Raw genomic sequence first — 27,901 nt, forward strand, 5'->3', positions numbered from 1 at the left:
AACCTTTTATTTTGCATTAAATTCGTACACATTACTAGTGACAGTTACAATTAAACTATTACTACTAAATTTGATTTAATTTAATGAAACTATTCTAATGTCATGCCTAATATTTATAATTAAGTAATAATAAGTCATAGTTTAAGTATTATAATAGCTTGTTTTACACATAGCCGTATAACGAAAAAGCAAGTCACATAAGCTGTAAACATATTGGCCAAACTGCTTACTGATTTCGTTTCCTATTAAACGATTTAATATAAAACAGAAAGACGCAAATAAAGTAAACACATAATTTCGCCTTCAAAAATGAGGTTACGTGAATCATACATTTTATTAAAACCAATATTTTTTACAACAAGAACATATACAACATACAAGTAATATTTTTGTCGATAAAAAATAATAATATAGCGGTCATCACTACACGTTTAGCGATTTTAGAATCAATGTATACTTTGAATAGGGCAGGACAAGGTTCATTATTTGACAGATTAATGGCTATTTAACGTGATTTTTATATGAAATGTATATTTTGGTGTTTAAATAGATAATGATTATAAGGGCAACTCATACAATAGTCAATAAGGGTGTATTATAATGCAATGTGAATAAAAAGTTTCTCCATACGAATGATATATCATTGTTTTTGAGTTATGTTATTTATTTCTCACGTCTACTTTACGAAATTGAACAAAAATTTAGCTCATTTTTAATACGGGTTTCGTCAAAATGAAGATTTATGGTATCACGTAAAATCTAAATATATGTCAGACTATTATCAGGTCATAATTCGATAGTGTTATTTGGGATACGATTTTGCAGAACTCACGAACAGATTGAAAACAGCAGTCTTTCTTATGCCGTGCTTGTGTTGATTTAGTTACTCGCGCCAGAAGCTACTATTTATGTACTTTCATTGTTTGGTTTGCATTTAGCTAAAAGTTACAATACGTTACGATCTTTACAAATGGTCTCTTGTCTTTGTTCGTTGCTCTTGGTAAAACGATTTCTTTTAATCATAACATTAGAGTTCATCTCTATATAGTGCTAGATTACTTACATAGCAACTAAGAACGAATTATTAAGAATTCTAACTAAAACTAGACATAAAGGATTTATATCCTTTATAAGTTGGAACTTCTACAATTATTATTATTACTCTTAACCTGTCCTATGCTGAAAAAAATATTCTTATTGTGCAACAATAGTTTCATTATAAAATGTAAGTGTTATGTAGAAATTTTTGTTACGTACTGTTAACATGAAGAGACTAGCTTCGATACTAGGAATCCTAGTGTGGGGCTAGTGCACTCTCTTTTTACCTAAATATTCTTGTTATTTGTATACTAAAGTTTTTTTTGTCTTAATAATAAGCTCTTTCCATTGTATTTTTTCATGTAATTCCGTATTATATTGTACCAAGTTCATGGCTAAATTGTTGACTCGATTTTTAACATAATTTCTTAGACAAATCACCTAGAGATTCTCTAGGTGTCTAGGATTCTCTGATAGTCTCGTTTTCCTGTGTGTTGATTCCTGTGCTCTGGTAATTCTTTCTGGTCATACTTTTTAATTTACTAGCTGATTTTAAGAACAGTGGGTGCAAGCGCTCCTTGTATATACAATGAACGAAAATAGCGAATTGCGTGTAAGATTCGACCGATCGCGTACATAAAATTAGATACGATAGACTTGTATAGGCGGAAAGTCTTGTTTATTAGGCAGATTGGCGGTTTTTTGTTGGCTATAAATTTTCATGTTTATAGGACTTTATTAATATGACGACAATTTTTATTAGTTATGAAAATATTATAGGGAAATCATCGAAACGACTGTTACACATTTAAAATAATACTGTACAAGTTAAATGATAACATGTAATAGTGGTTTCAACGTGCGAATCCCTGAGGTATTTAGTTCGAATCCCGGTTGTGCACCAATGAACTTTCTGATTATGTGTATTTAACACACGCTCGTACATTGCATTAAAACATCGTGAAGAAACCGGCTTGCCTTAGTCCAAAAAAGTCGACGGCACTGGTCAGGCACAGATGGCTGATCACTTACTTCCTAAGAAAAAACAGAGAAAGAATCTGAGGTCTGAACTAAAAGGTTGTTGGCTAGGATAGGGTCACTATTTACGATACCCATTGAGTATAGGTTGTCTTTAAAATTAAAGAAATTCGTAAAAATAATTGACCAATAATGTTAGTATTGGTACGAAATACGTAAATGCAGTGTTCTTTGTAGTTCTTTTTCGAATTAATGCTGAGTCATAAATCTTTTCGTCCTTGCTTCAAAGAAGATATCGCGTTTGTTGTTTGTTAAATCGAATCGGCGTAAGGTTGATATTTTATTATGGCTTAACGAGTGCTCTAATAAAAAAAAGAAATAAACTGAATTCGAAATATCATACTTTTAAAACTACTTCAATATTTTAGATTTTATCCTGAGTAATAAAGGTTTTATGAACGCTACCTTAAAAGCAACTTTTCTTTATAAAACCTCATTCGCAACTAAATAATACCATATAATAAACATACTTTAAAAACGCATTGTTCAAATACAATCAGATAAAAATGTTAATCTCTTGGCTTTACCTTATCCAGAAGTGAGGAATACTGATTTGTTTTCAAAGAACTTGATTTCAATGCTTCTTGGTAGACATAATTTGTTTGCTCAAACATCTCCATTAATTAACAACAAGTAGATTTATCGGGGATTGCTACAGTTTTACTACTCGTAAAGATTTCGTTGGAAGGATGCGCTGAAAAATCATTAGATATAAATAAAGATTATGTTTGTATAGTGATAGGACCTAAGAGCCTTTACTCTTTAACTTCCAACAGCGACAGTATTTTTGACAGTACAATTCGGTGTAGTTCTCTTAATATCCGTAGCGCTGATGTCGCAACATTGGGATCGCGCGGAACAAAAAACTCATTGGCATCGGAATCACTTTAGGTATCACTATTACAGTTACAGAGTAGATACGGGTCCTGACTTATTTAAAATAATAGTATCAGAAAATATTATAATAATCATAAGTCCATATATTATTGAGTTACAATATTGTCGTAAATATAATATTCCTCGGTTAGCTTTACGGTATATTCAATCATAAAAAAATAATTATAAAATTACAAGTTGCTACTAATATTCAAAGTACTATAAGGTTTAATCTAAATCAATAAGATCCCATTCGGTGTCGAGACCCCTGGTCTTAGAACCCGCCGGGGGTTCTAAGACTGATTCTAAGGTGATAAGGCTTTTTAAGGAAATAGCAAAAAGGTTAGTCGACATCACAGGAGACCGAAGAGCTGGCAGCTACCTCAGACAAAGAATTAGTCTAGCTGGTCAAAGGGGGATCGCTGCCAGTATCTTCGCAATCTTGACTACAGGTACAAGGAGTCCCTTAATAATATAATTTAGTTATTATATTTTAAGTTAAGTTAAGTAACTTATGGATTTTGTTATATTAATTTATGTAAGCTGTGGAATTACTATCATATTTTAGTGTATTATCTAATGTATATATCAGTGTTATTTACAATACATAATCAATAAGTCTACACATTAAATAAATATTTAAATAGTATCTATACTGGAGACTGGTAGAACATTTCTGAACTATTTTAAAACATACTTTAAGTTGCCATTTTTTTTACAGACCACTCTATTATTATATTTATAATAATAACTAATGTATTTCAAATTATAATCATATGTTATTTTAGTTATAGTTAGTAACAATTCTGTCTTTGTTGATATTTACAGTTAAAACCGTTTACGACGACATCGTTTATAACAACATATCAGTTATATTGACCAACTTCAAAGGTCCCGGCTGAATTCTATTGTATAAAGTACTTGATAATAACGTCATCGGCTATTACTACTATCGCTTTTACCCACCAAATATGAGTAGTCCATTCCATGTCGTTTTAACAGATTTTGACTGTTGTTAGTAAATAAAAATTATGTAACCAAATAAATTATTGTATTACAATAAAACTCCAATCTGTCATGTTAAGGTTTATTTTAAGTTATCAGTCAATCTAAATGGTGCTACTAAGTTAGCTCTTAAGTAGCAATGTGTTTTACCACTCCAAAACACAAGCACTTTGTTCAAGTAACCCTTCTTATGTAAAAATAAAATGAAAGGACCTGTGTCATTTATAGATGTTTTATGTCTGGCGTGGGCTGAGTTATGAAAAAGAAAGCTTTTAGTAATTGGCAACAATTCCGACATTATAAATAGGCGAAAATAATTTTTGACGCTGTTAACACTTATCTATAACATTATAGACTTTACAGATGAATGCTTACGTTTATTCTAGTATCCTCATCGTGGCTAGAATAAGCTTTTAAACAGGGAAATATAAAATGCCATTTTATGTTAAGATGTCTGTAAACCCGCGAAATAGTCATTGCAGTCATTTAATGACGTCATTACAGTTGCACCAGTTACCAAAATGCGTATTTTATTCCAGTTAAAACTGAATCGTCTTCATATGCCAGAACCAGTATTTCGTGGTATTCTTTTCTGCGGAAAATTCTCTATTATCAAATTGTTAAATAATGTTTCATAGTAATTTACGTCAGAGGAATAAGACGTTATGTGCTGAATAAAAATAAATCAATCAAAGTGTCGGACTATAGATTAATGTCGATTCTCAGCGTGGGTTTTACATCGTAAATGCATGTATTTCTGATAAAATATAGACAAACTTACGGTCAAGGACGAACAGACAATACAAGTTATTTTTACTTGACTAAAGCTTGTATGTACCTTACAAGGTAATCCAAGAGTTTTGAAAGAATAAATATGCAATAAAATTTTATTTCTACATTTCTTAACATTAATATACACAGATGTGTAAAGTTATATCACATCCATTTATATTCCAAAAGCTTCGTCAACTTCGCATTAGAAAAGTAATTTAAAAAAAAACACTTTATGCAGAGAACTCGTTCATTACGATAGTAGTCAATGTTAACCACACCAGTAATTAGTAAAGTCTCATTTTCTTTTTAATAAAATGTAATCGGTCAGTATTTTCGTAAAATATGTCGTAACCAAAAGAGCGTGCAGACCTAACCGAGGCAAGGACAAACACTATTATAATTCAAATCACAGAATACTAAATAGACTTCTAAAATTTAAACGAAAGAACAGCAAGGTAAGTTCCATTTTTGAAAAATCAACAAAAACCTAACAAACGTAGTCAGAGAGCGTGCAGTGAGGTAGGCAGGAAGTTTACCGCACGTGCGGGCTACACAGGATGTTTTAGAATTCGCCTTCGCTATATCGACTACGTTTACAACTTAATTGGCTTAGCTACGATCGCGAATTTATTTTTGGTTTGTTTAAAACTTCTAACTGTAATTCCCTTTTATGTTAAACATCATTGCATTTGTTTTATCTTTAGCCAGATAAATTTCTGTTATTTCGTTGAGATAATTAAGAAATAGATTTCTCAGACAAAAACGTGTATTTCTGTTATCAAGAAAAGTTAGCACGAAAGGACTATGTGCACAAATTTGACAAAATAAATAATATTAGTCGAAAGTTGAGGTCCAAGGAGCCTTCTGTCTCCTTTGACCAATGGCCCTATACGTATATATAATATAAACGTAGGCCTAAAAATAATATGCAAATAAAGTGGTTGAAACGATGTAATTGCGAGGCGTTTGTGGGTTGTGGTTTGTGGTTGAGGTATAATATCACCTTGGTTTATTAATAAATTGAAATATCGAATAATCTGAACACGAATCGTTATAAGAATTTTAAGTAGGTAAAGTAAATGTTTTATTTTAGTAATCACTGATATATTTTACTTGATTTAAAAATAATTACTCTTTGTTTAGCATTCACTAGAAAACATTTAAAATAAAAAACTTTTGACTGTAGTTTGACTTTACGGGCAGTAAGTTCGCTTAAAGACTTATTCTGCTCATCATGCAGTGATTCTACAGGTGTATCTATCTGAATAGTCAACAGGTCGTCAACGCATTTTAAAATTAAAAGTTGAATCATTAATATAACTAGTATTTATATTTTAATACGTTTTATTAAGACACTCCGTATAAAGAACAGTACATGAAGCTTGGTTTACTAATATTCATAAAAAAACAGCCCCAAACGCCATCTGGCGAGAGGCGTCGGAACACGGCGACTTTGTTATATAATTGTTTATTTAACTTATCTGCTTTGTGTATTCAATAAAAAATAATAAATGAAAATGAGTTTAAATACCTTGCCTTAAAAAAACTAAATCTATAATTAACTTGGTCCTTTGCGTACTAATAATAATAAAATACTTTTATTATACATTTATTTTCTCCTTTCCTCCAAATTTAGGTACCCTGTGCCAGTCTTCGCCATGTACCACCTGCGGTTTCCTTAATCTGGTGGTTCCTTAAGGTGGGCAACCTTCTAAATTCCTCCTATTTGCGTTTATTATATTGGTCACCAGTTTAATAATTTATTGCTCCACTTTTCTATACCTTAATACACTAAACACGCTCTGTTTTTTTCGTAAAATTTTATTACTAAATGTCCTACATGTATGCTACATACATTTTTGCATACATTTTAAAACCTCTGCCCCTGAAGTATTTCCGAACCAATTCGACTTAGGGTCCTTGAATAAAAGAGCGAACCAATTCTTGAAAGGCCGGCAACGCACTTGTGAGCCTTCTGGTAATGTAAGTATCCATGTGCGGTATCACTTAATATGATCGATGATCCTACTGCTTGTTTGCCTCTTATTACATAAAAAATAACCTCGCAATATTTCATCTTTGTTTAAAAACAAAACTGGGCATGTATTGACTCCATGCCTTTCCAAATATTAAATATTAATAGGAACAAATCTGCCCTCCTATACTTTGTAAATAATTATTTAGGCGTCCTTTATTTATACCACAAATTATAAAACACGGAACGAAAATAAATCAACGGATCGTTGAAAGTTCTATTTTCACTCAAGGGTTAACAAAACAATAAAAAAGTAATCGAACCCTCAAATACCTTGATTTAAATATAGATTAGGTTAACCCTTCACCACTTCACAGTAGACTATGATATATGATTCTTGGGCACGTGGATAGATACATTCAAATTATTGAGAAAACGTTTTATGATTTTTAGTTTATGGACGTATGTCGTGGACGTAAACTAGAAAAAATCTTCAATTAAATAATATTTTTGCAGTGATATCTATTTTTTTTATTACTCCCCGGCGAATTTAGTTTTTTTTTCTTTTTAGCAGCTACTTACCAACATATGGAACAATTTGCTATGTACCCATAGAGACTTCGCTTTTCTGGAACTGTAACGAACTATTTTTTTTATGTTTCAAATTTTTATCCTCGTAAAACGTTTCACAGAGTTGAAGGAATAAATAAATTACTCGAACAGTTGGCTGTTGTACTGTAGGTATGTATGCATGCACAAAAGAGTGCTTAACTGTTTTCTTATGATTAAAGTTTTAATTATTTTACGCAATTTTAATTCTTAAGCCTTAAGCTTAAGCGAGAATAAGTCACGGAGGATAAACATAAAAACAATTGAAGCACATTTCTATTTTTCACCCAACACATGTGTGGTGAATCAGATCACCCAAACACATTATCAACCCCTTACATGTCACTGAATCAAAACATGTTTATTTTAATGCTTAATTTAATACGGTGGCAACGAACTCCCGATTGAATTACTAAAATTATCCAAATGCAGAAAATGCATTAAAAATTTCCTCACAACATCACGTACTGCATCTGCCCTCGTTATATATACAAGCGATATTATACCTTATCCCACGGACTTTCTGCTTAACATCGCGTTAGTCGAACGAAGTCCAAATTCGTTTATTGGTCATATTAAAAATAAAGATTTAATATAGTGGTTTTTTATTTGAAGAATTTTATGTAACGTTTTCATTTACCTTTTTACGTTACGTAATTACAGAAAATATTATATAGTAAACTATCTATGGTACAAATACATAACTTAAGCTGTTTTATTTTTGATTATTATGTTTTAAATATTTGAATTTCGAAATTCAATCTATTAATTTCTTGGATCATGGCTCGGTAAACATCGATAACTCAAGCCGGTAATAAATGGAATGCATTTTGACGGTTATTACGTTTCACGCACCCCGTACATCTTGTGCGTTTTCGTTACGTTTCGAGTTTTATTGCCTGGATAAGTAGATCTATTTTTGGTTTTACGCCAGATGGTAGTTTACAATGTTGCAAAATATTTAGTGCTGTTGGTGACTGTTGTCAACTTTAAATAGGCTCTGCTACAATAAGCTACTGTTCTATGTGCTACTGCAACATACTACAATTTAAAAAAGTTATTTTATAGTATAATTCGATAATAACTAGTTACCTAACTTTTATCCAAGCGTTTTTTTTACAATAATAATATAATCATATTATCAACAATGCATATATTTTATTTTTCATTGCGACGCATATCATATACAACCGCAATGTAAATACACTTTTGAGTTTCGTTCAAGCTGAGACGGAAAGCGCAAATATGCTAGGAATTTAATCAAAAATAGCCCTTTAAAGCACGGTAAAAGGAAAAAGGATTCAAATAGTTTACTTCATTGTTTCAGAGGCTAATGGATCCCAACAAGACGAGTTGAGCTTCTAAGTGAAACATGAAGCGCACCGCCATTGCGTTTTGGCGCGAACTGCCAATCGCTGTCACATTTGCCTTTGTGACTTTGGTATGCGCCGTTTCAGCCAGGGATATTGTATTAGGTAAGTTTGTTTTTTATTCTTCTAATCTATTTCAGTCAGGATAAAAAATAGAACCTTTTTATCAAATGGCAGGATATTTTTTTCCTCTCCGACTAGGAACTATCCTATCTTATTAAATAAAAAATCTAAACCTGTAATGGAGTGTTTTTAAATTTTGTAATTTTTATATGTAATTCGTTTGCTTTCCTTAAAATAAATAAATAATAATAAATACACATCATACTTCACCGGATATGGTGGCATGATATTGGATGTGCTAAATCAAACTTTAATATGTCGCCAATTTTAAAATCGCATAAAAAACTTAAGCTATTGTCAGCTAAACCGGACACCAATTGAATTTGTATTATAACTAAATGAAATATTTCTATAACATCCGTCTGACATATTAACGAAAATCTTCTGCAATACGTTCGGAATTTAAAATTTTTAAACGTCATCCGCATACAAATGTCAAAATCCATTTTTGATAGTGAGCGTGTCTCTGATTATACTGATATTAAATTGCATAATAATATTTATGTAAATGCAATTGTATGCAAAGTGCAACTTTCTTGACTGCGGTAGTTGTAAATAGAGTTTTATGACGGAGTCGTGACGGGTAAAATAAATGTCTACATTGTTACTTTACTTTAATTTTAGTGACAGTGCGAATATTTAAATTGATAAATTAAGGACGTATTGTAAACCAAGATAGGTCTTTATTATTGATATATATGCAAAAAAATATATAAGTACAATATTATTACAATGACCATTAATATATTAAATGTAAAATAATTTAAGTTAGTTGCAGCAAACTTTAATAATTAAAGGCATATTAAAAGATTTTATCAGTTAATATATATGTATAGTTATTTAAAAATAACTACTTATGTATGTAACCACAGATAAGAAATACATTTATTATTATTATTAAAGAAAAGGAACATATTATTGCACGTAAATTATTCCATTTTCAAAAATAATGACCATAGACCCGACCGTAAATCTGTGCAACGGAAAAAGTTATTACTTCACGGATTTAAATCGATTGTCGACAAATTCACCCTCTCATTTGGTCCTCATTAGGGCCCGGATGCATAGACAATTATTTTAATGACCAGTTAAACTTGACCTGTCTTTTCCTTTACATCACATTCCTACTTCAGAGGGTGGAGATCATCTCTGATTGGTCATCACCGGACGTCATATGTAATCCTCGTTTGAGCCAATCCGCTTCGTTTATGTTAATCTTCTTGGCAATGTATTACTAGATATTAAAATATTTTAGATGCCGCCTACTTGGCCTAGGAAGGGCCATTTCAATAATAACATTCATTTTAACTGACTTTATTCAAATTGCTTCACCATGATAATTCAATAAAATATGTTTTACGTAGATATTTCATATGCCTAATGTAAACTATATACGTAAATAAATTTACAGTGAAATACAATTTGCAGTTATTTTTAATAAATCATTATTTTTATTGTATTAGATAAAATAATATAATATATTTTCCTTGTGTAACATATAAATATATTTTAAGTAACTGAAAACTAAAATAATTATATATGTATAAACTTAAGATCGTCAATATAATCTTATTCTTGGAGCGTACAAAACATAAGAGCAGTTCAAAACTATTTTAAATTCATCCCTAGTCCCTCTGCTTGTGGGGTATAATTTTATTTTCATTTTATTGCTCAATACTGTCACTTTTACGAGAGCTCGACAAATACACACTATCTCGACAAACATTTGCATTGATGATTCTGCATGTGTTTGTTCGTTATAACGTCCTAAACAAATATGCGATAAAATATTGAGGACTTTTTGCGAAATCGTAAATAACTTAAGATCTCCGATAAATATTGTTAGTATTATGTCTTTAAAAAATGAGAGCATAGCTAAAAAATCTTTATACACCAGTTATTCAAATTATCAGTTCAAAATGCAACAAGTCAAAACAAGTAGGCATAATGATCGCCACCCTTAAACAGGAGATGTATAAGAAGAATTAATAATTAATAATTGGATCTTTGTTTCTATCATAGGAGTCATAGTTCGCTCTGTCTTCTTTCTGAATAACTCTCTGACCTATAAAATACGTGATTAAAAAATCAGATTCAATCTGATGAGTAATGGCTACAAAACATTGTAACATAATAATTCTTTGTATCTATGTATTAATAAAAATATAGAAATATATTGTTAAAGGTTATTTGTAAATGATTATAATATTGTAATACATTTAATAAATTACGTCAGTATCAGTCAGTAGTATTATCTTGTACAGAATGGAAAACATGATCATAGTGTCAGAAACAATAGACAATTTAATTTGTGCTTAAATATCGAATAAATTTACTCTTAAAGGTAATTTCTATTCAATAGTGAGTAGCCATATCCCAAGATAACAGCGATTTAAGTGAATGTCCAAGTTTATATTACATTAGGTAATATTAAACATTTCATAAAATTCAGATAGAATCGTGAATTAATATATATTAACAAAAAGAAGATTTTTTTTACTTGAATTACTAACATAGTTAAAACTCGCCAGTTTCCATAGACAAATTTTATCACGTAAGGTTTAAAAAAGAACATCACCTAACAGAATTTATCTACACATTGTTACCTTACACAGATAAAATATACCACGCTTCGGAAACTTTTTTACCAGCCAGTGTGCAAAACAGAGCGCATACGAATGAGGCTTTACTTAGGGGATGTATTCACGACTGGATCATCACGACCTTCCCAATTGCACATGCAAACGACGTACAGATTCCAGATATGATGTATTCTCTTAGGATGCCACGTCCGCCTCTGTCCCAGGACTCGTAAAGAACACCGACTTCCGTCGATACCAACTATTGGTATTCAATTGTGTCTATGTTAATACCATAGATTTCATTTGAAATCATATCTAATTCAACTGCAAATATATGTTTATTTAATATAATAATTTAATCACAATTATTATAATAATGGAATAAAAAAACTTTTACTTTTCTATACAAATATACAATAAATTTAACATATATGAGTTGTAATATTAAGTCGTAGCAATGAACTTAATGTCATTTCCATACCATTATTAACTCAGTTGCATATGTCAACACTGTTAAACGAGCGGTAAATGTCAAATTTTTATTGCCAATCCTTTCTCAGCCAATTAGCCTACCGCAGTCTATTGTTCTTAGAACAACCTATAAAAGTGTAGTTTTGAGTTTTATGACTTTTTTTACATTTACCTCTGTCCTTCAATTATTATTCATGTGAACTTACTCATTTACTAAATCTCCGACTATAAGTTATATTTAACTTTATGTAGGGTAATTTATATTAAAATAATTTATTTTACGTGGACTTTCGCTAAATAATAACTAAGACTGACATTCCTACTATATTTAACAGCAAAATTGTTTATCTACTTAACTAAAACAGGCAATTTGGAATAAATTAAATATGAATTCCATGACTCAAGTTAACCAGTAACCAACTATATAAAAGGGTGTTAAAAGATCGTTAAAATTTTATAGTTAAGAAAAATAAATAGCGCGCTCAATCTGAGAGTCATACAATAAAATGTTTATAACTGAGAAAATAGACTCGGCCACTGTTGTTACGCAATATCTTAAAAAAATCCTTAACAATATAATTTAATAGTAAGTTGTAGTCAAGAAGGAAATTTCTATCTAATATTACGAATACCAAGATGTTTATTTGACCTTATTTCTTTAAGACTTAAAGAAAAAGTTTAAGTGATGAGCTTTTGTATCTTCAAGGTGGAAATATCATGATTTATGGGCCTCGGTAACCCTATTTTCTCTTCTGTTCTGATAATAATTTCTGAAATAATAAAAAATAATAGGGCTTACTACAAGGACTTCATTTCATATTAAATATTTTGCACAATCGTATCTGGAAACAAGCCAAAAAGGTCGTTCCTAAGTTGACGTTCATGAGCGTACATGGTTATATGAATAAAGTGATTGACTTTCTTATTTGGTGATTACGTCAACAGTAATTGTTTATTTTTGACTCATATTACCTACACATTGTCTGTTTGAAAAGTGAAAACGAAATGTTTTTTCGAGGATTCCTACAAAAAATAATACGTTTATGTATTATTATTTTTGAGAGCTTTGCTTAGTTTTGCGAACAAGAAAAAGAAGTGGGGGGTTTAAATTGCAGTAAATCTGCTTACGTAATACTTGAACGGCCCGTATGATCAAAGTCTTATTTTAGTACATAAGAGACGACAATGTCTTAAGATGTAATTAATATAACATTTAATAGCAATATATCAAATCACAAACAATTTTATGAATGTCCTTGTATTTGCCATAAATAAGTTTTCTCTGATTTACATAAACGTGATCCATACAAATATGACTCTTACGCACCTGAAATAAAGTATCATCTTCCGTGAAAATGTATGACAAATTAAAGATTTATTTTCAAGTGTACTTCAGGATTAAATAAGCAATTAGTCAATAAAGCTTGTTTGGGAGATGCGACTGCGCAAGATTAATGTGTCCAATGCCAGCAATAATGAATTATTGTAGTACTTGCATTATTAAAAATGATGTATAGTGCAGAAAATGAGAATAACGAAGAATATTTTTTCATTATTTTCTGTATATAAATTTAGATATTTCGATTACGGCCGACGAAAAACAACTGTATTTAGTTCTTTAAAAATTAACGGTTTCCTTAGTTATTTCACTTCTCTGTTTCCTTAAATCAAAACTAATCAGATATATTCTTTGTCTATAATCTGTTATTAATTAAAATATTAACGCTTCTAAACGTAAGTCGAACGTATAATTGAGTAAGTTTTCATGTGAAAATGAAATATATGTGTCAATAAACATCACATAGTTACAACATTTAAAGATAGCTATGCTATTTTTAGAATCGTGTAAATATCACCATCACCTGTTCATATTAAGGCACCTGCCAATATGTCATTTTATGCACGTCGACACATGCAATATATTTAGCCCTTGCATGCAACTTAAGAATAGATATAACATTTGAGACCCTGTTAATACTTGACTAGTGGCGATTCTTTTAAATTACATTACATAGAAAACCGAGAAATCAAATATAAAAATTTAGTGAATTATACAGTATGTCTAGAGAGAATATCAATACGGAAGTAATTAATTTTCGATCCCTTAGAAGTTAATCTTATTCGGGAGAAATAAAAAAAAGTTTGAAATATGATATGAATTTGAGTGTTCTTCAGACTTCTAGAGTGTATTTTGCTGCGCCAAGTTAAAGCATTGCGCATAAATCAGATAGATGTTACGCGTCAGCACATAATAATGTGCTTTCAACCGTCAAATTACTTGTAAAATATAGCAAAGTATATTTAACTTAGTAAAATGTGTGACGAAGCACGTCAGGTGACTTAATATATTAGATTCTTGCACTTCTGCTTTATTAACTTGGATTGAGTGATCAGCAATCTGAGCTAATGTTGTGATTAACTATTAACTGATTTAAAATCCTTTGGTTTTCAGATTATTATAGCATTGTTTTAAATATGATCTGATAGTAAATTCATAAAAGTGAAACTTCTTTATCGGCGTTAGAAAAAAATACCGTCACATTTTTCGGTTACGCGTCACATTTTTCCGATGCACGTTTTCTTGTCCCTACCACGGTTGATTCGAAGAAATTCGAAGCCATTAATAACAAAAATATATAATAACGATAACAATGAATAATATAGAATAATAACGGTAATAATTATATTACAATTAATGAAATTCTGTAATAATCTTAGTAGTAATAAGGTAAAATGAAATAATTGTATTATTTGTATTCATGTCTATGATAAATAACAATTTCCACCAAGTTAGGATATAGGAGATAATTTTTCGAAAAATAAGATCATAAAGAAGTTTCACTTCTTACGTGTGTACACTAGTACACGCAAACATTTTTTTAAACTAACAGGTGTACTTTAACGTTACGAAGAAAGTTTTAATTTTTATTTTTTACTATGATATATATATATAATAAAATTAAATAAAAATATTGATTATTACCGTTACCTACCAAACTTTTCTCTTAATTTTAGTTTATTCAGATATGATTATGAAATATTCCTTACCGTCGAATTTTTTAGCCGCACATCTCAACTATGAACTAAAGAATATTTTGATATAAAAGTGTTGTTTTTTACTAGCCAAAGAAGAATATGAATATGATAATTACTGGACAAAAACGAAGTCGATCTCGATAAATATTAGCTAGTTAAAGTTCATTGCCTCGAGCTATATTTGTGATAGTAAATTGGCATTTTCTTTGCATTCTCCTCGATCTTGAAATGCTTCAGTGACTCACGCTTTAATAAACGAAGGTATAACTGAAAGAACATTTGACAGTGCGTATATTTTAATTAAATAATAATAATCAAACTGTCCGATTAAGGAAAGCTGTGATCTTGGTCTTTTCCGCGATAATTCAGTAGTAACGTGATGTTATATAGCACAAATTTCATCACTAAGTAGACTATTTATTTATTTATTTATAGCTGTACCGACAAGGCCACACCTAAGAAAAAACTAAAAAAGGAAGAAAATAGGTTGTACTACAAAAGAATTTGTTTCACAAACTCTTCAACGTTACAATTTTACAAGTACACTTATATATTAAACTTCTATCAAGTAGGATAAAGTTGAGTGTTGCAGACGCAACGTTATACGTTACCAAATTTACTACGGTTCGTTAAGGCAAAGCATCCCCAAGTATGTATTTTGCTTTTAAAATCTCTTCAAAGAATACATCTGGTGTAAATGGTTAGCCTAAAGACCATTAGCAATGGGCCGAAACTTCGTGTCAACGTTGTCCAACGCTTTTGATAAATGTTGGTAGTTTTTGCAAGTCGCAAACCTAATTTCAGTACTCTTGCGAACCACGTCCGCCTTTATGAAGTACGGACAGGGTTACCAGCAGCAAATACTTAATTTTGTTTTTAAATATAGTAGTTTTAAATATTATTCAACAAATTTCTTCTACATCAATGGTATACGAGCTCAATTCAGCAGCAGTAAATACGCCAAGAAATCAGCATATAGCCTAAACATTAAATTCGATCTGTGTATGTGAACCACTTACAAATGTAAGAGGTTGAAATAATTTTAATGAATCACGTATTATAAAATGCATGAAATATATATTATCTGTATCTATATATAGATTTCTACGTTTGTTGAAAATGAAGGAAGCAGATGCGATCTGAGGCCAAGACCCGAACCCGTAAAGGGCGGCGCTACTGCTACTGGAGTTTTATGACTCATATTGATACCGGCAAACATCTTGAACAAATGTCCTTGCCTGCGCAGAAACGATTTTTAGGTATCACTGGGGAGGTTCGGTAGTGCGCGGCGGCGGGAGAGTTACGTGTCGATCGCGTGATTGGTAAATCAGTTGCGCTAACTTTCCCTCACTCCCTTGTTTAATGCCCAAGAAGTTTGCCGTTATCTGTACAAGATGAGAAGTGATTTTCTCGCGGCTATATATTCTAAGAACCTCTTATTCTTTAGACGTGATAACCCTACACATTTATTGCAGTTTTTGAAGGCACATGGTGTCTCATTCATTTTACAGTCTGTTGCTATTCTAGGAATATTCATATCGTGAAGTATTTTCGGCGCAGGTGACCAGATGTATACTGACTTGATTTTCTTTTGCAAATCTTATTTGTCTTTGAGCATCTGTCTGGATTTATGGCGAGTTATTTAAAGCTATAACTGAACTCAGTCTAATTAGCCCTTATTCTTAATTATCATGATTTTAACGTCGTGAAGTGAAAATACACCGTTTAATGCTTATTATTAGTTTTTGATCACGATATACAATTTAAAATTAAAATAAATAAATCCATGGCCAAACTATTTAGGTCTGGGCTTCAGATGTTGTATCAGCCTCCTGTGCCTGACAAACGCCGTCGACGTTTTAGGTTTACGGAATGCCGGTTTCCTCACGATGTTCCCAGGTAAAGATTTCCGGACCTCTCTATGAGTGGTTCTCTTTCTCCATTGGCTTTCTGCTAACGCATCTATATCTTCTATCAATGACGGGGCGTCATCTTCTCCCTCTTCTACTAGGTCCTTTCCTTACACTATTTAAAGTTCACATTTTAACTGCGCAACTTGCTTACTGCGCCCCCCCCCCCCCCCCCATTGCCACTTCTGCTTTATTATAATGTAAGACGTCCACAACTTTTTTTTTCATCGGATCACGTATAAAAACCTTCAAATTTGGTAATTAAAATTATTCGTTATTATCCCTGCACGGCCTTATTTTTTATCGGGCCTGTAATATCTCATCACTAATTGTATGGTAACATATTGTTAAGCAGACATACACTCACCATATACACAGGGTACTCACCTAATACGGAGATCGCCCGTTCGGTGACGGCTAAAAACGTTTATATATTTCGATAGTTATCGTTAGACATTAACTTTTAGTTCCATTATCTAGTCTTATCTTACGATATGCATTACCCACTGATTAGTTTTTGCAAAGTTAACAGTCGCGGTGTTTCAAAGAAACGCTGTTTGTATCACAATTTTCTCACAAACATGTGTGGATAGAACAGGAATGCTTTACAGTTGTTTATTATTAATTTTATTACGGACGTTAACACAGACTGCGATTCAGGAAGTAGGATCTATACTATCAAAACTAGACGTAAAAAACGTCTAGTTATAAAAAGTATATATATTACACACATTTGTTTTGTCATAAAAAACCCACACTCATTTATTGAAATACAAAAATTCCCAGAAGCTACTGATAGAATATATAACTATATTTTACTGCTAGCACGAGCTACTAAACAATATAAAAAAATATACCAAATCTGAAGGTGATCCATTCATTTCTATAACCTTATTTAGCAGAGATTTATTGGGTTGTAGTTTTTGTCGTCTTTATTTATGTTTTAAAAACCGAAGCGTCAAGTTTCACAAAAAATTGCACAAAAAGTTTTAAAACGTTTCAAGTCAATGTCAAAGGTGATTTTTTTTAAGATAAGGTAAATAGTATCATTAAAAATCTGGGTTATACCGAATTTGATAAAGGAGAGTAGGTTTTTCTGTGTGTTAATGTTAACGCTGTTTTAAACGAACACAACCTTCTATTGTTAAAGAATAAGCGTAGAATTGATCGATAATATTTGTTGAAAATTTTCAGAGTAAGCATATGTTATGAACATTATGGCAAGTCTTTTTTAGAATGATATGATGATGAACATATAACTTTTAATAAATCATTAAATGATAAAATCTACACATTTGCTTTATGCTTTACAAAGATGAGAATTATCAATAAATATTCTACGCCATATATAGTTATATGACTAGTAATCGTGAAGTTTTAAGAAAAAGATTGTTCACTGTTTTCTTAAGAAAATGTTACGTGTATCCGGAACTGTTTTTACAACAGATATCCGATGTCGTTGTTGCTCGGATTACAGTAAAAACGTATAAATACGAGACGATTCGCTTCTTGTTACAAGACAGTTAATAGACAATGCTTCAATAACTTTTGTTTACGAATTTCCTAAACAAAAATATCACAGAATACCCGAATTCTCAAAACAAAAATGAAATCCAAGGTTATATTGTTTAGGTATGTTATGGTTACATTTCAATAATTTCAACAATACATTCAAAATTATAACCCAATCCAAAGAATTCTACCAGTATACGTAGAGGTGCTACGTCTGTCTTTCCACAACCCAGCGTTTTTTAAAGCAGTCTTTGCTGCACACCATCACTATGTGGAACCAGCTGCCCTCTGAAGTATTTCTGAACTAATCCGACTTAGAGACCCCAAAGAAAAGAAAGAATCCTCTGGCATTGAGTGTCCATGAGCAGCGGTGAGCCTTCTACCCGTTTGCCTCCTGTTCTATAAAAAATATATATTATTATTTCCTTTAAATCTATTAAGAACCTCAAAAACAGTAAGCCCCATGTAACGTCATTCAATGTAGGTCGAACTTCCTATAAAGTCAATATTATTCGGCTTTAGTTTGTCCACACTTTGCAACGTTTCTTCTATATAACGACAGTTCTCTTACAGCACAAACCTTCGCTATATAAAAACATGTTTAAAATTTAGATTACACCAACCATTACTAAATCAATTACTAGATAATGCTTTACTTGTGGTTGTGCTAAATTTAAGAAATGTTAAGGCACACTGAACTCTATCTTACAACAATAAGGTCCAAAATGGTGCAGTAATGATATATTAGTGCAATTTAAAAGGATTCTATTGCACCATGACGCGCAAATAATCGCATAATAACTTTGAATATGTTCCGTATTTTTTACCTGTCTACAACAACTAACTGTTTTTTGAGGTCGACGAGTCTGAACGGTGGAGTAGTTTGGCGTTCTAAGTAACCCATAGTCCGTTTATGTACTTATAACATCTATCACGTGCATATACATATATGTGAACAATATTACTCAACCTTAAGTAAATATATTTAAAATTCTTCTTGTTTAAAGAATGAGCAAATACAGAAATGTGTTTACATTTCTATGGCTTCTGTTCAAAAAAGTTAGTCTTTCGCTCAATCGTAATATTTGTTCTAAGTTGCGTTTAATAACAATTTCCTTTTAGCCTAATCGAAGACATATTTAGAGAAAACTCCTACATTAGTGTGTACCTTTAACTCTATTTTAGTTATCACCCCAACTCGGTTCAAGGGCGCTCCTATATACTTCGTGGCTAAATGTTTTCTTTTGAGCTATTAAATACTATATTTAGATTTGTTTAGAAACTGTTATTGTGTGGTTTTCAGCGAATGCCTTTGTTGCTATAGTTTGCTTACTGGCTACCACAGCTTCCCTTGAGCTATTATACTATAATTCCGGCATAATTTATAAGTTTTCTGGTATTCAGGGGTTGATTAAGCATTTGATTATTATTAAGCCTTTATTAATTAGCAGTGTTGGCATTGGCTTCAGCGTACGACTCTCATCCCTGAGGTCGTAGGTACGATCCCCGGTTGTACACCAATGGACTTTCTTTCTATGTGCGCATTTAACATTCGCTCGAACGGTGAAGGAAAATATCGTGAGGAAACCGGGTTGCCTTAGACCCAAAAAGTTGACGGCGTGTGTCAGGCACAGAAGGATGATCTCCTACTTGCCTATTAGATTAACAAATGATCATGAATCAGATACAGAAATCTGAGGCCCAGATCTAGAAAGGTTGTAGAGTTGATTTATTTTTATGTTTTTTATTGCTGCCACATACATAACTTAATGTAATACATCAGATATCCCGGTTTTTGTGATGCGTGTCAAGCTCAACCACAAATAGGCCGCTTCCAGTTGCTTCCATTATTTTCTAATCTTAGCTCTTCTTGTACAAGTTGTGCCTCCTATCCTCTTTATAGCGTCTCCCCATCCTTGCTTTTTCCAGTGTTCTCAATGATAGACAATTCAGAGTGGCGATATAAAGTATATTTTATCGCCACGCCCATTTATAGAGAGTGCCAATTTATTTTAAATAATTATAACAATTAAGAGGTTAGTGAAAAGTAATCTTCCAGTTCTAAATAAAATACGAACTGAATATTTTTTTATTAGATCATTAAACTATCATTTGTTAAATCTTATCTATTTTAAATATATATATATTTCCGCACTTACTCCGTTTTATAAAGTTAAGTACTGCAGTGTAAAATAAATTCTTAAGTTAAAACGCTAACAACGTTTAGTGCAGTGTGCAGATACATGCAATTAGTAATACACACAATAAAAATTGTTTACCTACTACAAAACGCCTTTTGTCCTGTTTATTCTTTAACGTTGTACACTTAAGTGGCGCCTGTAGTCACGGTTAAATGTTGTATGTCTAAACTATAATGAAAAATAAATAAGTAATTAGTTATTATTCTTTTAGATTTGGACCTCTACCTTGAATTGGGTTTAGCTATAATTTAGAAACAAACTTAATATGATATATCGCGTCTTCATCATTTCTTCGTCAACATTTAATATGAATAAAAAAGCTAGAATAGGAATAAATTTATCTTTGTCCATAGAAAAGTTTTCTCGAAACTAAAAACTGCTCTCTTCAAGATGAGGTTTAATTAATAAATCCTCATTACCTTATGAGTAATGCCATCTATTTGAACGACGCCGGGTGACTAAGACTAGTCTTGTTTTTCGTCTGGGAACCGTCTCGTGAGACAAGGTCAGTGAATCATGGACAAAAATAATGTTGACTTAGTGATTATGACATTTTTATTGGTACACTGATTTTATATACTTAGAACTTGATTTACCATCGTTAGAGAATAAGGCTTTATAAGTGTGGAATCATCTGTAGTCTGTGCTATCCTAATGCTATTATATGATGTCATGTCAATTTATTTAATACTCTTTGACTTTCTCTTGATGCTCTTGGACTTTCAATTGTATCCTATTTTTATGCAGTCGCTTTAATCAGCTAACTTACATCTACAATATTAAAAAAATAGCAGACCTCTGTACATCAGATTATTGTAGTAAGCGTAACGTATAAGCGGATTTTTGAAATTTTTCATATGATTTATCAATCTAGTACCTGAACAAGTTCCGCAGCTGATACATGTATCTGTTGTACACTTGAACTAAACGTTAGAGGTTCAAAAAGTTATATATAAATATATTGTATATGAACACCGAGGAGCTTAATGTATGGTACTGTCCATCTATTAATAAAACAGTTTACACCGCGAGGCACGTTCTAGATCATAATTTTAACATTTCTCGTTACAATAATCATCACAAATTTCAACAATTGGTATGTATTCAGAATTTTATAAAAACAGGATAATGAAACTAAATGTGAGTCATCCCCAAGACATTTGCGCGGGAGTACAGACGGAAATTCTTAATCTGTGCATTTGATATCATCTGCCACGCTCTACAGTCTACACTCTACACCATTTACACGCGTTTGTGAATATTCGCGTATTTGAAATGTACCTTAAGAGTTGACAGTTCTATTATTTCCGATATTATACAGATGTCCCATCATAGCTGTTTGTATATTTTTTTTTATTTTAGTACTACTTTTATAGTGAACAAATGTAATTACATATATGATAATGTTGCATACATTTATTTTGAAATAGATGCTTTAGCTTATACAAACTGACCGTAAAATCAAGGTTTTTTAAGCGCTTCGTAACGGAATTTAAAAAAAAACTAAACCATAGCTATTACACACTGATGCAGATATAGACAGATGTTGGAGCTGTCAAAACCCACTAATGTATTGACATGATTCAAGCATGACAAATCCCTCAAAAATTAATAATGACCAATTTATCTATTTATTACATTGTAAAACCACTTATTTTATACCCAAAAGTTTCATGATCCAATAGAATAATACAAAAAATAAGTAGTAGTAATCTAGTATGGAATTAGCACACAACTATTAGACCACCACAGGCGAAGGGTCTGTCCTACTGACTTGAAAAGGTGTCATACTTATCATCACGTAAATCGTACCTCCAAATTTGACCTCCGAAGTGTAACTGTACTAACACGGGTTTGCATTCAACACATCACTTATAAGGAACACACATAATACGTCATGCAAAGCAAGTATTGCTTATATGCATTGGACATAAATAATAGAACTGTCAATTATTCCCTACTAGGCATGCGGCATGGTTCGTGGAAATCGTACAGGTTACTGTATATATAGCTGAATAAATAGTGTTTCAGTAGCAGATATTTTGATGGGTTTAGGAATAATGAACCGTCTTATTACGTGCAATATATGTTTTCACCTCGCTATTGTAATTTTTTTGATTATTTATACAATATATAATAATACATTTTTTAGAGCAGTGTTGGCCTAATGGCTTGAGCGTACGACGCTCATCCCTGAGGTCGTAGATTTGATCCCCGGCTGTGCTATATACCCTCAGTTGGTGTTTCTTTTTCAATTTTTCCATACAAGGGTGGCTTGGAAGAAAATGTTTGTTAACGTTAACGCCGCCCGTTGCCTTAACTTATGTATGCTGGTAACGAAGTGTAAATAACTAAAATAAGACAAATCAAATTACATAATAGCTACTTGACGAAAATGAAACATTAGAAATGAATTCCCATCTAAATAATTAGTCTCTAGTACCATTATCCGTTATTCCACATTCACCTGCAGTATGTAGCTCGGATATGTGTCAAACAAACAAACGTAAACATCTCATTGTTCCCCGTGACGCACTCGCGCCAAAATCTGTTTGATTCTCGTGAATAATGACGTATAAACACGTATTAAAATTATTAATAGCTTTTCCTTGCATTCGGTTATGATTCGATTATATTATCAAGTAAATTCACTATGTTCCTTGTTAAATGTTGCGTAGCTTAATTCGTTGCACGGTTTTTGTCTGTGCGGCTTCCGATGATAATTGTATAAGATTCAGAAACGAGACCTTCTCTGAGAGAACTGTGACTTGTGAATGTCAAAAACGTATTTTGACATACGGAATTCATACTCTGTGTTACCCTAAATGTAAGCTCGTAAGCATATCTAAAATTCAGTTTAATAAAAACATGAAGTGTTACATTCATAAAAAATAATAATAAATATTTTATTTATTTGAACAACAGCACTACGTCTCTTTCCAACAAATTGTAGTTTCACTAAGATGAAAAGAGACAAAGAGTAATTTTCTTAGTGAAATTAGGTTTAATGTTATGCTTAATTTATATTTTTTTATTAAATTCAATTATATATAATCTTATAGGATCAGTGTTGGCCTAGTAGCTTCAGCGTGCGGCTCTCATTCCTGAGGTCGTAGGTCCGATCCCCGGCTGTGCACCAATGGTTTTTTTTTCTATGTGCGCATTTAACATTAGCTCGAACGGTGAAGGAAAACATCGTAAGGAAACCGCTTGCCTTAGACCCAAAAAAGTCGACTGTGTGTGTCAGGCACAGAAGGCTGATCACCTACTTGCCTATTCAATTCACAAACGATCATGAAACAGATACAGAAATCTGAGGCCCAGACTTAAAAAAAAGGTTGTAGCGCCATTGATTTATTTTTATCTTATACTTTATCTCGATAAAGATATGTAGTATATTGTAGTATTGTATCGTTCGTTTCGAAGTCTTATAATTATGGCCTGCAAGAAGACTATTTGCATATTGAATGTTAAGATTCTACTGATTGTAAATTACATTTAACTACGTTTCTGTACAATGTAATTAAGTGATCTGAATCTATTTATTTGATTTAAGTTATATTCTTTATATCTGTTTTATTAAAACGCAGTGTGTGTTGTGAAATAAAATGAAATGTTTGTAAAAGCAACTTTGAACACTACAATCCACCAATATATCATGAATTGCCTTTTATTAAAATTTAGATTTATATCCGGAAATATAACAGCATTGATGTTTAATTTACCCGGATAACCGGATACGTGATCCGGTAATGACCCGGAAAGTGCCCGTGACTAATGCTTTCCTGACCGTTATTTGGGACAGCGACGGATAAATTAGTTTTTGACTATTTATAATGGTAACAGCTATGGCAACAAACCCGGTTATGGAGCCTTATCGCCCTATGTTCTAATCGTACTATAGCGAGCAGATATTAAAAATGTTAAACATAGTACTCATTACGCCCAATCTTTACGTTACAAAGTCGTAATTCTATGAGCAACTCAGCCCACGTGTTCTAACCCCAACAATTCTGTGAAATTGATTTCCCACAAATCAAACTAATTGAAACTGCGCGTGCGTCTAAATTTAAAACGATACCAAAGTTTAGACAAAAAGAAAGATATTTGAGCTAATTATCAATAATGTAGTTTTTGCTTGCTCGAAATATGAGGAAGATAATTCATAATGGGAAGGGCATGATTTTAATGATCCGTAGGTTCCTTTCTACCCCAGTAATTTATTTTCCTATATTGTAGTACCTAAAAGCTAGAAAAGCATTTTAAAATAAACGAATTATATTTGCTGTGTTTTCCAGATGTTTCTATTGTGAAGGTTTTTGGAGTTTAAGTCATGTCAATCTTTAAAAAAAATTCAATACTTTTATTATAATAAAAGAAATAAACTAAGTAAATGGTTTTTATTGGAGTTTACTCCTTAAGAAACGATTTGAGTTATAAGGCCCGGTACGGAAATTTTATGAGGAGTAAAATCAAGTGTAACACGAAAAGTTGAGGCGTTACGTAGAAAGAGACAAACATATATATCTATGTAGGATTGAACGTGTAAAAGAATGATTCCATCTCATTCTCTCTCTAAAATTGGATTTGTATAAATTGAACACAATTATTATTGTTATTATTATTATTTATATTGTTTTGTAACATACTTTATGTAATACGCTTTATTGAAGTAATATAAATAATCCGAATAATTACAGATATATGTTTGTTTCTCTTATCATTTTAGCAGATGCGTTCATTTACCCTTTTTTTCTATTCGATATATATGATAATTATCGTTCGTAAGGAGTAAACTCCAATCGTGCGTCGTAGCTGAGACACACACACATTTTTTATCTCTGAATCTTGAAACGCCGAGTTTTGTAAAAAAAATAATTGATCCGCGTTTATATCTGTTAGAGAAGTTTTAATAAGCGTTTCCATATTAAATGACTCTGAGGATTATAATCTGTATTTTCAAGATTAAATCGAAGCTTAAGTGAATATTTTGAGGCTTTAATATTATATTAGAAGAGTAAGTAAAAGCGGGTTACTTATATTAAACTACGAGTACATTTTAATCTTTTAAAATTTCGAATACCGAAACGTAACCGAAATCCGAGGCGGAAACGGATGTGTCGTTGTCGCCTTTTTAATATTACCATTTGATTTTATATTCCGCTCGTCTCTTGGATAGTGGTGATTAAAAATAAATATTCTCTTTTCATCTCGACCGCTATGACTTCCCAAATATTTCGCTTTTGAAGTTTTTTCCCACTTCTCACAAAACATATTTCAATTGAGTGTTTTTTTATTTATATTAAATTGAACTGACTCTTTGAATTGTTAGAAATGTTTTACGTTATGGTTTAAAGTGAAATTTTGATAAATAGATTTCAAATAAACTAAGGAATTATCACTAATATTGCCTGATTCTTATTTAAAAGTTAATATAATACTGGAGCCTTTCTCCAAATGCAGGATTCTCCACCAGTCTTACCAGTGACTGGAAGGCCCCCAGCCGCTAAGGTCGAGAAGTTGTGTACATATCCTTAGCGATCAGTATAACTATGTTAACGCGATTTAGGGACATGTGACGTGACACTTTATTCAAATGAACTGGTTTAGCTCCTGTCCCATTAAAAAAACATACTACTTATCTACTTTTGGCACTCTATTTTATCTTTGACTTTGAAAAATGAAGGGTTGCTCGAAATTACTCTAAACGTCAATCATGTAATTAACCAACCCAATAATTTTTTACTAAATTCCCCTCTAAAAAAGTAGACGTGTAATTAGAAATAGCTCGTCCACAACTCAATATTAGTTATGACAGAAAATTACACCATCGCTCGCGCAGGAAACGATGCTATTCCTAAATGTCATACGCCAAAACTGATTCTGTCATGTGACACCTCACCGGGGACATTATACGTAAGTGACATGTATTGCGTACAGAATTGAACTTAAAATTGCGTGTATTTTCAATGAAGGGCGATAGAACACTTGGTTTCAGCCGTATCCATTTTTGAAATGACATTGATATTTGACGCTTCAGTATAACCGTTTTAGTTTGCTTATAGTAATTACTATATCTATATTACAATAATATCGCACTATGATGTTTCTACTAATGAGTGATGTGCAAAGCTATATAAGTTGTACAGAATAAACATTTAAATAAGAAACGATTGTCGACAACTGACATAAAAGAATCGATCTATAGCATCGTAATGTTCGTCAAGATAATTAATTACAGCATTGACATTCACTTAAACAAGGGTCAATCTTCAGGGTAATGACTTCCCATGACTACTGACAGGAAAAGGTTATTCCATTACAAGTATCCTTCTATACTTTTAAACTTGCAAATATTATTTAATTTAAGCTATTTATTCTTTTATAAAAACAAACCTATTATTTTTAAATCTAAATTTAATACTAATATGTAAATATTATATAGTCTGTAAATTTACGTACCAGAGTTTTCGGCCCTAATACGTTTTCGGCATGGTTTTGACAACTGAACTGAATTCGATATGTATGATATTCATAGACAGCGTACATAACTATACTAAAATAAAACTAAATAAATATTATCCATAAAAACAAGAATCTTGTAAATATTTACTAAATCTCTGATGGTTATTTCTATAAATCTTTTGTATAATTTAAAGATTATTTTCTTGTAAATTTGAGTTAACCCTATATCATGAACAGAGTGAGCTATAAATTATAATAGAAATTCCAGTTACGAATAACATATTTCATAGATTCCATGCATAACGTCTACAAAACAAGCTTCTATCAAAAATTCTATATTATTATCGAATAGTTAAATTACATTTGGCATTGGCTTAAGTAACGTTAATTGTCGATATGATAAATCTTACTATTTTTATTAATTTCAATGCCTTTATTTTAATCTATTACTTTAATATATTAAAATTTTTGAATGAAATAGAATCGAAAATTAACTCGGTATTTTAGACAGTTTCTATAGTTAAGCTGTATTAAACTAATATTTATATACTTCGTAGATTATATGTCGTCTATGATGTAGGCAGCTATACTTAAGGCCCGTTAAATATATCATTAAATACGCAGGTCATTTTAAGGTTGTTTCTAACAGTACAAGCGCAACAGGGTGCGAACTAACTCCCAACACGCTAAATCTGGCGATGTAACATGCCAAAAACTTATATAGTTACCGTATGTCTCAGATTAATATAGAGGTAACGCCTAAAAACTAATATAGTATAAACAGTTCCAATAAGTATAATCAATTAATCATAAGAGCCTTTTATATATCCATTAAAATATTTCAAAAAATTATATTGGTATAAAAATATACATTACTCTTATTACGTATACATTTACGATATTAAAAACGCCCACG

At 31.6% G+C, this 27,901-nt stretch overlaps 1 protein-coding gene across 2 annotated transcripts in view; it reads left to right on the forward strand.

Moving 5' to 3' along the window:
* LOC123709220 (fibroblast growth factor receptor homolog 1-like) overlaps window positions 1–27,901 on the forward strand; it is a 57,033-nt gene that overhangs the window by 14,493 nt on the left and 14,639 nt on the right. For both annotated transcript variants that reach the window (XM_045660359.1, XM_045660349.1), the window contains exon 2: window positions 8,643–8,790. In XM_045660359.1, coding sequence (XP_045516315.1) covers window positions 8,688–8,790 — 103 coding nt within the window. In that variant the 5' untranslated portion in view covers window positions 8,643–8,687. The remainder of the gene's footprint in view (window positions 1–8,642; window positions 8,791–27,901) is intronic.

The sequence above is a fragment of the Pieris brassicae genome, chromosome 1, assembly GCF_905147105.1.
Source record: "Pieris brassicae chromosome 1, ilPieBrab1.1, whole genome shotgun sequence".
NCBI lineage: Eukaryota > Metazoa > Arthropoda > Insecta > Lepidoptera > Pieridae > Pieris > Pieris brassicae.